Source organism: Polypterus senegalus, chromosome 13 (assembly GCF_016835505.1).
Source record: "Polypterus senegalus isolate Bchr_013 chromosome 13, ASM1683550v1, whole genome shotgun sequence".
Taxonomy (NCBI): domain Eukaryota; kingdom Metazoa; phylum Chordata; class Cladistia; order Polypteriformes; family Polypteridae; genus Polypterus; species Polypterus senegalus.
In genome coordinates, this window is record NC_053166.1 from 122224737 (window position 1) to 122238309 (window position 13573).

At 34.6% G+C, this 13573-nt stretch overlaps 1 protein-coding gene across 2 annotated transcripts in view; it reads right to left on the minus strand.

The window, feature by feature from the left end:
* vps35l (VPS35 endosomal protein sorting factor like) overlaps positions 1-13573 on the minus strand; it is a 101064-nt gene that overhangs the window by 52705 nt on the left and 34786 nt on the right. For both annotated transcript variants that reach the window (XM_039774661.1, XM_039774662.1), the window contains exons 12-17: positions 10889-10982; positions 9558-9635; positions 8773-8895; positions 2741-2787; positions 1527-1638; positions 716-832 (exon numbers count right to left, since the gene is read on the minus strand). In XM_039774661.1, the coding sequence (XP_039630595.1) occupies positions 716-832; positions 1527-1638; positions 2741-2787; positions 8773-8895; positions 9558-9635; positions 10889-10982 (571 nt within the window). The remainder of the gene's footprint in view (positions 1-715; positions 833-1526; positions 1639-2740; positions 2788-8772; positions 8896-9557; positions 9636-10888; positions 10983-13573) is intronic.

Consider the following 13573-nt stretch of genomic DNA (forward strand, 5'->3'; position numbering starts at 1 on the left):
ATAATTTGCTCCTATGAAGTCCAGTTATATAATGTGACATATCCTGAGACTTACTCCAAAAAGTCAGAAACTTGCTCCAGTAACATCAAACAGGTGTGATTTTGTCATCAGTTGTAGGGGCAGACGCTGTGTGTGTGAGAACTGAAAACTAATGAATGTTCATCCATAAGTACAATGCATATAATACAGCAACAAGAAATATGAAACACTGGAGCTTTGGACCTCACAAAACAGAAGATAAGCTTGTCTATCTGTATCTTTTCTTTTACATTCTACAACAGAATGGATAAAAGAATAAAAGGCCAAATAATGCAGCTAAAATTGCCATAGCTGTTAATCCTTGGTACAGTACAGTCTCCATCAGGCAGTATGCTATTGGCTATCAGAGAATGGGGTGAGCTTGACTGTGCTGGAAGGTCACATGCGATCAGTAAATGTGGCATGGCTAGTGATTTTCAGTCGTTTAAATTGACATGATCTAACAATAAGAACTGCAACTGTGGTAGGTAATTCTGACATACCCCATGACTAGAAGTCACATAAAGTAACATCAATTTAAAGTTTAGCACAATAAACAAGTGAAATGTTTTCTACTTACTATGACAAGAATATGATTGGAATAAAGTAAGGATGAACTTATTAACTGAATTTGACCATCAGTTTATTTATCCCCACAGTATCTCTTGGTGAAATTTAAGTAAGTACCATTAGCTACCTGCTGGTTGCGTAGTTTAGTGATGACCTTCCAAGCTTCATTCAAAACAGTCAAGCGATCATTCTCAGGTGGATCAGCACAGGCCAGGCTCCTTCCAAGTGAGATGAAGAGGAGATGCTGCACACAAAATGAGTACAGAATATGAGCAGCTTAATAAAAAGATAAATATAGTCAGACACCTTCTCTTAAAAAATTACCAGTTACATATATCAATAAGCTACAGTGTGATCAAAGATGGACAATATAATTTTATTTGTAATTTCTATACACTTTAACTTTCTAAGCATATAATCTACGTAAGGATTTAAAAAGACGTTCTAGTCTTATACAGGCTTCTTTTGATAAATGGAGGCATCCCGATATCAATAACAGCCTTACAGGAAATAAATAACACTTTCCGTTAAAACACTGTGGGGAAAAAAAAAACACTTTGATGTAGCTCTTAGAAATTAACAAGTCAATGTCAAAATATCCAAATTGAATCCACTGTGATTCAATATTGCATAAAAATAAACTGTGAAACTTCCAAGGGATTGAAAACTGTAGATAATAACCCAATGCCATGATTAACAGCATGTGCCAAACTAAAATGAGGGAAACTGTCTTTTTGCAAACATTTTTATCCTGGTTACCCACCCATGAAAGCAGCTGCTGTACAGTTTCAGTCATATTGCTGAAGTATTAAAATGAATATCAGGTGCAGCAAGACAGGTCCTTGCTTCTTCTCATTGAGATAAGTTTGAAGAATATTCACATATTGTATACTGGTATTAAAGTTACTATCAGATTATTTATAAAAAAATAAAATCACCTTAGGGAAACCAGCTTCATCACTCTCCTTGATCATCATGATGAAGTCCATGGCTCTAGCTGCTATAAACTCAGAACGGAAAGCCGACATGATCGAATTCAACAATAAAGCACTGTGGGAATAAAAGTGTTAATATTGACTGAATTTAAAAATTAGTACAATTGAAAACACTTCACTGTGGATTAAATTGTTAAAAACACAGACAACAAACTGTTTAATGAGCATTGGACAGAACAAGAAACTGAAGAAGAGCAGAAGGGGAAAAAAAGTCCAGTGAAGAACTGAAAATATCCATAAACATACCACTCAGCATTCAGATGACAATAACTAAGAAATAATCATTAAGAATTCTAGTAGAAACCTTTTGAGATCATCTTTTCTAAAATTTACATTGTTCGGATCAAACTTTAATACATGTCTCCATCAACAAACCCTGTGTAACATCAATCAATAACATCAATTTGCTCTTACCGTACTTTCTAAACCATTTAGAAAAATAGTCTCACAAGCTATCTTGTGGCAGCTACCATAGCTCAAACAAAAACAATCCTACTGATAATAACATACAATTAGTTGTGTCCTGTGGGAAACTGAAAGGCAATGAAAATATAATAGTTTTAAAATAGTGAGTGAGGCATAATTCTATTAAGGTTCCTGGGGAACCAGTGACATAAACTTGCATTATTGGCAGGCCACACTCAGACTCTGGCTTGAGAATATTTTTTTATAATGAGTGAATGGATAGAAGTATTCTGTTACTTTGCTTTGTAGAGGTAGCTTAGACACAATATCAGTGAAGTGTGAAGTCAGTCCAATCATTGTGAGAATACCTAAGTTAGGGTGTTCAGACACAGCATGCTTTCCATTTGAAGAAAAGCACCCTCAGAGAGGTTTCAGCTGAGTTAAGTCAATTTCCATTTCAAACCAAACATGTTGAACCAGACTGCAGATACACCAAAGCCTCATTACAAAGAAAAGACTTCACACATTTCAAATTTTGTTAATGAACTAGTTTTTGACAGAAAATAGTTACTGAATATGTTTTAAAATAATGTTACATGTTACACACATTCATATCTGAACTTTAAATTGTTTGAGAAATATAAACACAACTATTGCTGTATGCAAAACGCTGTATTTAACAAAAGCATAATATACTGTATGCTAGAAATACAATCATGCTGTTATCACTGAAAAAAGTAGTATGTCCTTACTTGTTTCCCAACTTTCTGCATCTCTCCATCATCTCTGTAAGGAGAACCTAAAATGTGTGACCAAATAAAAATACATTACCAAATAAAGATAATTATCACATAAATATACAGCACAGAAAATAACACTTGAAAATTTACAACAACCCATAATTCTTATATGTCACAATGCTGCATGTCAAGTAAAATAGTTAAGCTTTTGACTTGCTCCCCTACCATAACCTATTATCTATGGGGGAAAAGCAAAAGCTTTAGAATCGTCAAAAATTTTGGTATCCAGTTTTCAACAGATCTCAATGTTTTAGGGTCCCCTGATACCGAAAACATCAATGTCTCAGTGAAGGGTGTGTGTGTCTGTGTGTCACTGTTTCTTGAGGACAGTCTACAGTTAAAACGGCTGGATAGAAAAATACCAAACTCAAACCTTAAACCTGTTATGAGATGATGATGTGTTGATTAGTTTTGAGCCGAGTTCAATTACTGAAATATTATATAATAGTTATGTAACTTGGTTCCTAGGGCTCAAAGACTAATGACGCTCACGTACACATTTTTTTGTATTACTTTGGCCTCCTTGATATTATTTAGGGTTGATGATGGCTTCAGAGCACCTGTCTTTCATACCTGAATGTTATAACAAAAAGTACAGATGACAAAATATTTTCTATTTAGCAACTTTCTTACATTTAGCGTTAAAAAAAACAAACATATTTTTTGCAGACTGTGAAACGTTACGGAATGCATCGAAATTGATTTGAATTGCTACAAAAGATCTTGTTTGTTTTCTATTTAGAGTTGAATCTACCACATGTCCTTAATTTGTAAACATGTTTAACTTTATTAGTCCAGGTGCCAATAAAGTATCCATTCATTGTAGTGAAAACCGGGAAAGTCCTAATATACTGTATGTACTGTATGATTACAAAAACAAAATTTGCATTATAATATAGGTAACTAAACTAATGTGTGTAATAAATGACTACATTTGAAATGGGAATAAAGGTTATTTTGCTTTACAAACTACACCTTAGATATAAAAAAGCATGGAATTTCTATCTTGTTTATGTATTAATGTTTAAGATTTTTAAGTGTACTGAAAAAAGCTTTAACACTACAATTACCAAAGCCTATGAAAAAAAGATAAGTAAGTAAATCAAAGAAAATAACATTCGAACTGGCTTTTATATGCAAAGTACAGCGACGGCAAAAGTACAACATACAGATATCCGTTCATTTTCCTTAATAAATAAATGATCAAGTATAATATCTTTGTCTCATTTGTTTAACTGATTTCTCTTTATCTACTTTTAGGACTTGAGGGAAAATATGCATATTTATGCAGAAATATAGAAAATTCTAAGGGGTTCACAAACTTTTAAGCACCACTGTAAATTCTTTCTCCAATGTAGAACAGTCATCATTATCTGAGCTCACCTTTGTTATAGCATGTCTTTATGTGAAAACAGCAGTAGTGTCAGATCAGGGGGAGTGTGAACATAACTGGGAAAATAAAACTGAATAAAAAATAAAAACGCTAACCTTTACAGGTACTATAAATTTGCACCGGCTGTTACAGATTCAAATCAAATGTATGTTTTTATTCTATAATAGTAAGAATAAGAGCAGCTCACTTCTCAAAAACGGAGGTATCTGGGGTCGAACCCAAGACCTTTTGATTACCAGTCAACAGTTCTTACCACTGCACCACCAAAGCAGTCATATTAAAGGTGTGTTAATGTCGCACCCTAACGCGGGTTCTTTTTATGCAGTTATATCTATACTAATAAAAGGCAAAGCCCTCACTCACTCACTCACTCACTCACTGACTCATCACTAATTCTCCAACTTCCCGTGTGGGTGGAAGGCTGAAATTTGGCAGGTTCATTCCTTACAGCTTCCTTACAAAAGTTGGGCAGGTTTTATATCAAAATTCTACGCGTAATGGTCATAACTGGAAGCAGTTTTTCTCCATTTACTGTAATGGAGATGAGCTTCAACGCAGTGGGGGCGGAGTTTCGTGTGACATCATCACGCCTCCCACGTAATCACGCAGTACATAGAAAACCAGGAAGACCTCAAAAAGCGCTGAAGAAAACATGCATTATATAATTGAGAAGGCAGCGAAACAATAAGAAGCGAGCGAGTGACATATACAACCATATTCATGAGTTCTGCTACTTGAAACAAAGCCGATGTAAACCTACACTTTAAATTAAGTTCATAGACAGGCTGCCGCTGGCGTTTGTAATTTAGTGCCTGCCCATATAAGGCCGTCCGTCAGCGGCAATCCAATAGCAAACTGCCACGGGTAAATATTCACGGGTGAAGGACTGTGTTTATGGAGAGGAAGATGAGATGGTCAGGGTGGTGTTTGACACAAACTCAGCGAAACTGCGAGAGAAAGTTTTAAGTGCCAGGACTAAGGTAACATTAAATACAGCCATGGACATAGCACGAGATGGCACCAGCACAGCTGGGAACCTTCGATGCATGTACACCGAGTGGCTCCGTGAACTGGCGCGTGCACAGATAAAAGGCAACAGTTCCAAAGAGCGCTGAACAAAACCGAATTACACAATTGAAAAGGCAGCAAAAATATGAAGCGTCTCATACATACAAGCATATTCATAAATCCAACTACTGCGGAAACAAAGCACACGTTGGAAAAAGTCAATGTCCGCTAAAGGAAGACAGTGTAAAAAACCCGTGCATGCAGTGTGTCAGGTCTCAGATAAAGAAGAAGACGAGCTGTTTATTGATGCAGTAAGAAGCGAATCGATGAATGAAACCTGTCATCTTTACAACGATTGACAAACACGGAATGTAACTTGAACACAACACATCCTACAAATACGAACCTGATTGAAAGAAATAATGATAATCAAATCCTTGATGACAGCAACACTCAGTAACACTCACAAAACAAATACTGTATATTGACAGTCATGTTACGTTATTTTTAAAATGTTCCCTTTTCTTTTCTAGCTTTTTAACACACTACTTCTCCGCTGCGATCGCGGGTATATATATATGTATATATATATAACCCGATCTACATACTCGAATAATGGATACTTTATTAGCCATCAGTGATTGTTTTGGTAAAGCCATACTCAGTGTATTCATTAGATGAGCGGTAAAAAGTAAGGGCAAGGGAGGATGACTTATTGAGGCATGCAGGCTGTAGTGCGTCAACTCTATCTGAATTGCGATCACATTTGAAAAAATATATCTTTTCAAGTTCTATTTAGTCCATATGTGTCAAACTCAAGGGCGCGGGCCACATCCGCCCGGCGTGTAATTATATCCGCCCGAGATCATTTTATATACTGTATTATTGTTATTAAAGCCGGGTATATGAAGCGCTGGTAACACAATAAACTACAGATCCCATAATGCAGCGCTTCAGCTGCCTTGCCGAACAGTTACGCGTTAATCAAGTCTACCTTAAGATGCTGCAAGTTATTGCGAAGCTAGCTCACACGATGCTGAAGAGAAAAGTTGATTCTGAAAATAGAGCCTTTAAAACCGATGGGAGGCTGAGTATATGTTTACTGAACCCGTGTGTCTCATTTGTGGAGCTAATGTGGCTGTAATTACAGAATTTAATCTAAGACGGCACTATAAAACAAAACATCAGGGTAACCTGAAAGACCTGAATGCAATGCAGAAGATACAGAAAGCAGAAGAATTAAATAAGAATCTGACACTTCAGCGGACGTTTTACCCGTGCACAATCACAAAGTGATTTCAATTGAGCTGCTTTTATGGGAGACACAACCACTTGCCCCACTTTCCCTGTTACCAAGTAATGTTAAACCAAGTCGTCACTACGGTGTTCCCAAATCGCACTTTGCTGATAAACTGGCGCACTGAGTTTGCACGGCGCTTTGGTGACTTTGAAGAACAAAAAGTCCGTCTACATGCGGCTCGAACCTTGTGCATGTTTGGTAGCACATATCTGTGTGAGAAGCTCTTCTCAGTGATAAAGACTAACAAAACAGCACACAGGAGTCGCCTCACTGATGAGCACCTGCAATCCATCCTGAGAATCTCCACAACACAGAACCTCACACCAAACAGAAACGAACCTGTTGCCAAAAAAGATGCCAGGCGTCCAGCTCTAAAATGACATATGAGCAAAGACAACTGAATGATTTGATTTGTTATTGCTGAAAGGAACACATTTTATTTATATTTCTAGGTTTTGTTATGCAGCATGTTCATATTTGAATTTGTATAATTTTGACAGGATATATTTTTATGGAGAGCAAAATCTTTTGGGATATTTAAAATCTAAGTTTATTTTTATAAAATATAAAATTACATAAGAGTAAAGAAATTTGAATGTTTGTTCTTTTAATGTTTACTTTATTTCTAACTTGTATAATTTAGACAGGATATATTTTTATGGAGAGCAAAATATTATAAGTTGTTTAAGGTTTGAGTTGATTTATTCAGGAATAATATTCCTGTCTGTTTTACCATTCCTACCAAAGATATTTCTGTCGACTAAATAAAAATTCCTTCTATTTAAAATTTAAATAGAACTTGAACAAATCGATAGTTCATAATATCCACGCAGACTTGCACGTAAGAGCGGGTGTCATCCGTTTTAACAAACAGCGTATTGCACTGATCTGAAATAGCTGTGTGTGTATATATGTAGATATGTATGTATATGTATATATATGTTTATATATGTGTGTGTGTATATATATATATATATATATATATATATATATATATATGTGTATGTGTATATATGTGTGTGTATATATATGTATAGATATGTATATATATGTTTGTGTGTGTGTGTAAATATATATATATATATATATATATATATATATATATATATATATATATATATATATATATATATATATATACAACAACACTCATCACTCACAACAGTGACAAAACAATAACATTGACAATCATGTTACGTTATTTTCAAAATGTTTCCTTTTCTTTTTCATTGCTTCTTTAACACACTACTTCTCCGCTGCGAAGCGCGGGTATTTTGCTAGTTCTTGAATAAAACTGCATTTGATTTGTTATACTTGTACCTTTTGTGAAAGTGTTTATTTAATATTTGGACTTCAGGCTTCACACATTATACACTTCATGTCTACATTTTGTCAATTATTACTAAAACATGAAAAATGTATCTGTTTTAACAATGTGCTTACCCAGATTGCTGTAGAGACGGAACACACATGAAATGCATGTGTTCCAAATAACAATACATTATTTACCCTATACAGCTTCCGGTACTGCACTCCCAGAAAAACAAGGCCTGAGCTGGGAGAGCTTTTTGCTGTTTCTGTGATGGTGGGTTGGGGGGGGTGATGTGGGGGTGGGGCAGGTTGGTCATTAGTAGGATGATTGTGCTTAATGACACATTTACAACACAAAAGACACTGAGGGAGAGGCGTTTTTTCATAGGCTTTGGTAATTCTAGTGTTAAATCTTGATTATTATATACATAAATTGGAAAAATTGGTGATCTTTGCATACCTATTCATCAGTTTTATTATTCAAAAATTCGCTTTGCTGTAGCTGATTGCCACATGCCACTCCTGATATGAGCAATTTTTGAGTTACAAAGTCATATAGAAGCTGCCTGCAAGGCAGAGAACAACTGAAGAACCTCCCATCTCCTTGAAGATGGCACTGCTTCTAATCTCCAATTGTTGCAGTTCATTTTGTCTATGTAAGGCTGAGCTCTCCCGCAGTCTCTGTTTCTGCACTCACCACTAGACGGTTACCAACTGAAACCAAGATGGCAAAAATTGATGTTCTATGGTATATCTTTGATATTAAGAACTGTATTTATATTTAATTTAAAAAAAGTTTATTTCATAGATGTTTTTATTTTTCATATATTAAACTATGAAACCAGAAATTAGTATGCTATACTTTTGTTCAAGAACTTATTAAAAATGACAATGTAAAACATACTTTATTGGCAAAGTAATATATTGCCTGTACCAAGTGACAATATTAATTGATAAAGTGCAGGCAGTTACCTCGGGAGCTCTGTAAGCCAGACACTGCATGATCCAATCAATAGCAGGTGAATATAGGGTCAGGTAAACTGGGATTTCAACATTCTGCATCACAAGTTGGTTCTGCACTGAATCCCCATGAATCTGAAGATACAAAGAGACCAAAATAATGTGAAACTAAGGATATTAATGTCAGAATATAATTGGCTCAAGAAATATTACATTTGATGAAAGATGAGTATCTTTGTTTTCTTTAAAAAATGCAAAAAAAAAAGAAATCAGTAAAGGTTACTGAAATAATGTTTCTGGAATTCTTATTTGACAAGAACATACAAATGAACAAAAAGAAAAACATTTGAAACATAACTGCATGAAAAATGGTAAAACAACAACAGCATTTATTTATATAGCACATTTTCATACAACAATTTAGCTCAAAGTGCTTTACAAAATGACAATGAGAAGGTTACAAGAAACAAAAAACAATTAAAATTAGGCAATAATATTAAAGGATAAGTAACAACAAAATAAGGAAAGATCAGATGGTCAGGAGGACAGAAAAAAACCCACATATCTAAAAACAGAGTAAAGGGAAAAAACAATACAGCAGTGCAATTCAATTACAAATTCAGTTAGGCTTGGAAAAAAAACAAAATCTGCAGAGGGTCCAAGGCCAAAAGACCCCCTATCTTCCACTGGGCAGAAAAAAAAAAGCATAAAAAGATATATGCCAGTAAACACCATCTGTACATCAATCAAAAATGTAATCTTCTATAAGTGTTTTTGCAAACTAATAAATAACTAACTTGTTTGAAGGTTGTGAGAAGATCAAAGAAGTTCTTATTCAGGCTTTCTTTTATATGAGGGGCCACCTCCATTCCAACCTGAACAAACGAGAGAAAGAGTTCTGATTTGTCACTTTCAAATAATATTACAAGAAATTCTGCAAAAACAACAACTCAGAAGGTTGCCTTTTATTTACTTTTACTGAAGTTATAAAATCATGAGATAAGGATTCAGTAAAATCTATAAAAGCTACTCACATCTTTCTTAAAACAAGCATAGCTTTTCACCTCTTTATCTGATAAACAGAGATTTGCTTCAGATGTTTCTAACACATGGAATTTCTGACAGATAATTAAATATGAGATGCAAAAAATGAAGACATGGCAGATGCTTCTCACTTCAATTATTAAAACTAGAGGCACTTCATACATACTTCTGGAACCAAAAGTAATATAAGGCAGATCAGATTATTTTTCTAGCATGCTTTAGTTGCCTCACATTTTTATGCAATCTTTTTGTTCAACCCACTGAATTAAAGCTGAAAGTCTGCACTTCAACTGCATCTGAGTTGTTTCATTTAAAATTCATTGTGGTAATGTACAGAACCAAAATTAGAAAAAAGTTGTCGATGTCCAAATATTTATGGACCTAACTGTATATCTATCCCTTATCCAACCCGCTATTTCCTAACTACAGGGTCACAGGGGTCTGCTGGAGCCAATCCCAGCCAACACTTGGCACAAGGAAGGAAACAAACCCTGGGCAGGGCACCAGCCAACTGCAGGGCTAGCAGGTATACCTTTTACAAATACATGAAGGTTTTAAGTAATGGACTGTTATCATAACCAAAACCAAAGCCTGAATGTCCTATAGAGATATCAAAAACATTTTTATAATTACTCAAATCGTCAAGACTTCTTTTCACGCTTGTGCTCTATGATGGTTCACCTAGTCTTCCCCATTTGAAAAGGGTGTCTTATTGTTTTCAAATAACAATGCCTGGTTTTGTCTTTCAGAAATGTATGCTTACATTATTCCTTACTTGTTGTTCTACCAATCAATAAGCTTTAGGATGTGCTGGAAAAACGTGTAAATGCAAATAGACTGAAACAGATTATGATATAACTTTCAATAGGAACATCTATGGCATTTACCATTTGTCAGTTTGCTTACCATATCTATTAACATGAAGCAATCTTATTCTGTTCTCAGTCTCTGGTTTTGTAAAAGATCAGGGGACTAAGGAGGGAGAAAAATTGTATTCTGCAACTAAGGCAGATATCTTCTCCATCTCCAACCATAATAAGGATATTACTTGTGCAAATACAATAAACATGAGGATAAACATTACCCTGCATAGGTAGGCACGAGCATAAACAGCCACCAGGGGGTCTCCAATTCCTCTGATCATGGCTGTCAGTCGTGGAAGTGTTTCCTGTATTCCCCTTAAAAGAAAAGAAAAGAAAAAAAAAAGAAAGAAAGAAAGAGATGATTAACAAGAGGACCATATGTTGACTGCAGTACTAGCAAAGCACAGAATTAAGTTGCAAGATAAAACTATTCCAATAATCTCAGGGTTTACTAGTTGATTTGGCATGGATATTAAAATATCTGGATTCTATTTTGATAGAATTGTTTAAGCACTATTGATTTTAGTTATTGAAAAGGAGGTGCTAGGTGTAATTATTAAAATCTTCAGTAAAGTGTCTCATTTTTACTGTGTTGTTTCTATGTTCCATTACTAGTTTTTCTTATGTTGAGTGAATTTAGATTAAATTAGCAACTGAACTTTGTTAATCAAGAATTTCATTGTGCTTTGTATTTGACAATAAATTCAAACTTGAATGTAAGATATGTTATTCTTAATTTTGTATGTGTATTTTTGCCCATTAAAACTTGCAGAACTGTGAAATACACTGTTCATTGTACCCGGCAAGAAGGAGTAGGCTCTGTTTTTGATGCAGGGCAATATAACATGAAAAGTCATAGCACCCAATAACACATCAGCAAAAGGCAATGTGCTTTGGGTATTTATTACTGCATTTGATAAATAATAGCACTATTTAGGTAACCAAAACTATTACTCTTACATCCATAAGCATTCATAGACTACTATGAAATCAGCAAGACATAAATGTAAACAACGTAATAAATTATATTCTAACAAAAGTATAATAATCTTCCAAAATTAAAACAACCTTCAGTGTGACACCTTGAATTTCTTTAAGGAACAAAGGTTGCCAACTGCTTGTTGTGATACTGCAGTATCACTTTTTCCATGTAGAAAGCTAGTACCTTATGCATGACATGTTATGAGTGAATTGAACTAAACTATATTGACAACTGCAGAGACAAGACCAAGGTCATGAACTGATATTGTCAGCCAGAAATAAATGTAAGATATAAAGGTTTTGCCGTCCAAAATGCAAAAAAAAAAAAAAAAAAAAAGTAGAAGGCTTAAAATAAATAAAATCACAAGAAATTCAAAACAATGCTCAAAAGGCAAAATACAATGTTAAAAAAAATCTATCAAAATGTCACTAGTCAACGAGGAAACATCCTTAAAGTATAGTACACAATATAATGAGTGTATTTATCTTTTATTCCCACCAATCTTATCATATGACTACCAAGTTGATAAGACATTAATATCAAAATGTCTGAATTCTTTTTTTAATAGCATAGCTTAAGCACTGCTCATTTTTAGTTACTGAAACAGAGGAGTAATGATGAACGCAAGCAGTATGTGAAAGTAATTGCTGGTGTATGTCCAGGATAATACCTGCAACTCCCAGACAGACAGAAAACAATACAACAATCTAGAGAATGCTGTGAATTCCCGTTTATCTTACTTAAAGAAGGTGCACCATTATTTTGAAAAATTCATGGCATGAGCTACTGATCACACAAATGTGTGAATTACATGTTCATTTTTTCAAAAATAAAGAATTTGAAAACCACTACAAATTGGCTAGACGTATTTGGAGCTAGACCTCAGAAATGATTGTTGTTATGACTGGTGGATTTGAATCCACGACATATACTAAAAATAAATCAGAAAAACACATTGATAATGCACTGGAGATTAATAACTTGCTTTTTTAGTTGTGTTCTAAATTATTTTCTGAAACTTCCATCCTTCCTTCTTCTAAAACACATTCTTGTTTAAACAGGCTTTTCATACAAAGAGGTTGATGTGCTACAGTCCCCAATTACTTTCTCGGAGTTTATAGAAATTCTGGATTCAGAAAAATCCCTGTGTCCTGATCAACTGCCTCTGGATGTTTTTTTTTTCAACTTTTTTGAAGTAGTTTGAAGTCCAATTTATGCTTTTATTGAACTCTGCTGCTTCATCCACTAAACTGATTCCTTTTGTTAATTTGGCCATGATAACCTTGCTTGTAAAACAACAGACAAATCCATGGAAATAACACCCTATTTACCACCCGATTTATTTCATGAATGTTAACTCAAAGCTGCTGATGGAAGCACCTTCTGCATCATCTGCTACTGGTCATTCAAATTAACTCATTCTGACCAAACAAGTTTCATTTTCTCTTACCATGCAGCAGATAACATAGATAGAGAGATACTTTATTAATCCCAAGAGGAAATTCACAAGTCTCCACATAAGTCAACTCCTAAATATTAGGTAGATCCTAGCTTGTCCACCTCTACAGGTCTTCTATCTGTTGACACAAAGTAGGCATCTGATTTCATACATTGATTTGTTTCTGGAAGGGTTTTATATTTAATGGTTTCTGGCAAGAGTCATGTTACCAAGCTGTACTCCTCCCCAAGACAGTAATTCTCACCAACTCAACTACCTCACAACAATTTTATATTCAAAAAGGTCAAAGATAAGGCTGGTACCACCATCTTAGTTTTTAGTTTTCCTCTTGAGCTCCAAATCATCAGTCTTCACAATTACAAATTACCATTCCTTTACCTTTTGACCCCTATTATAAAATTTCTCTTATGCAGATAATAGTAATCTCCCTCAGATATCATCCTTAATTTGTTTGGTTCTTTTAAA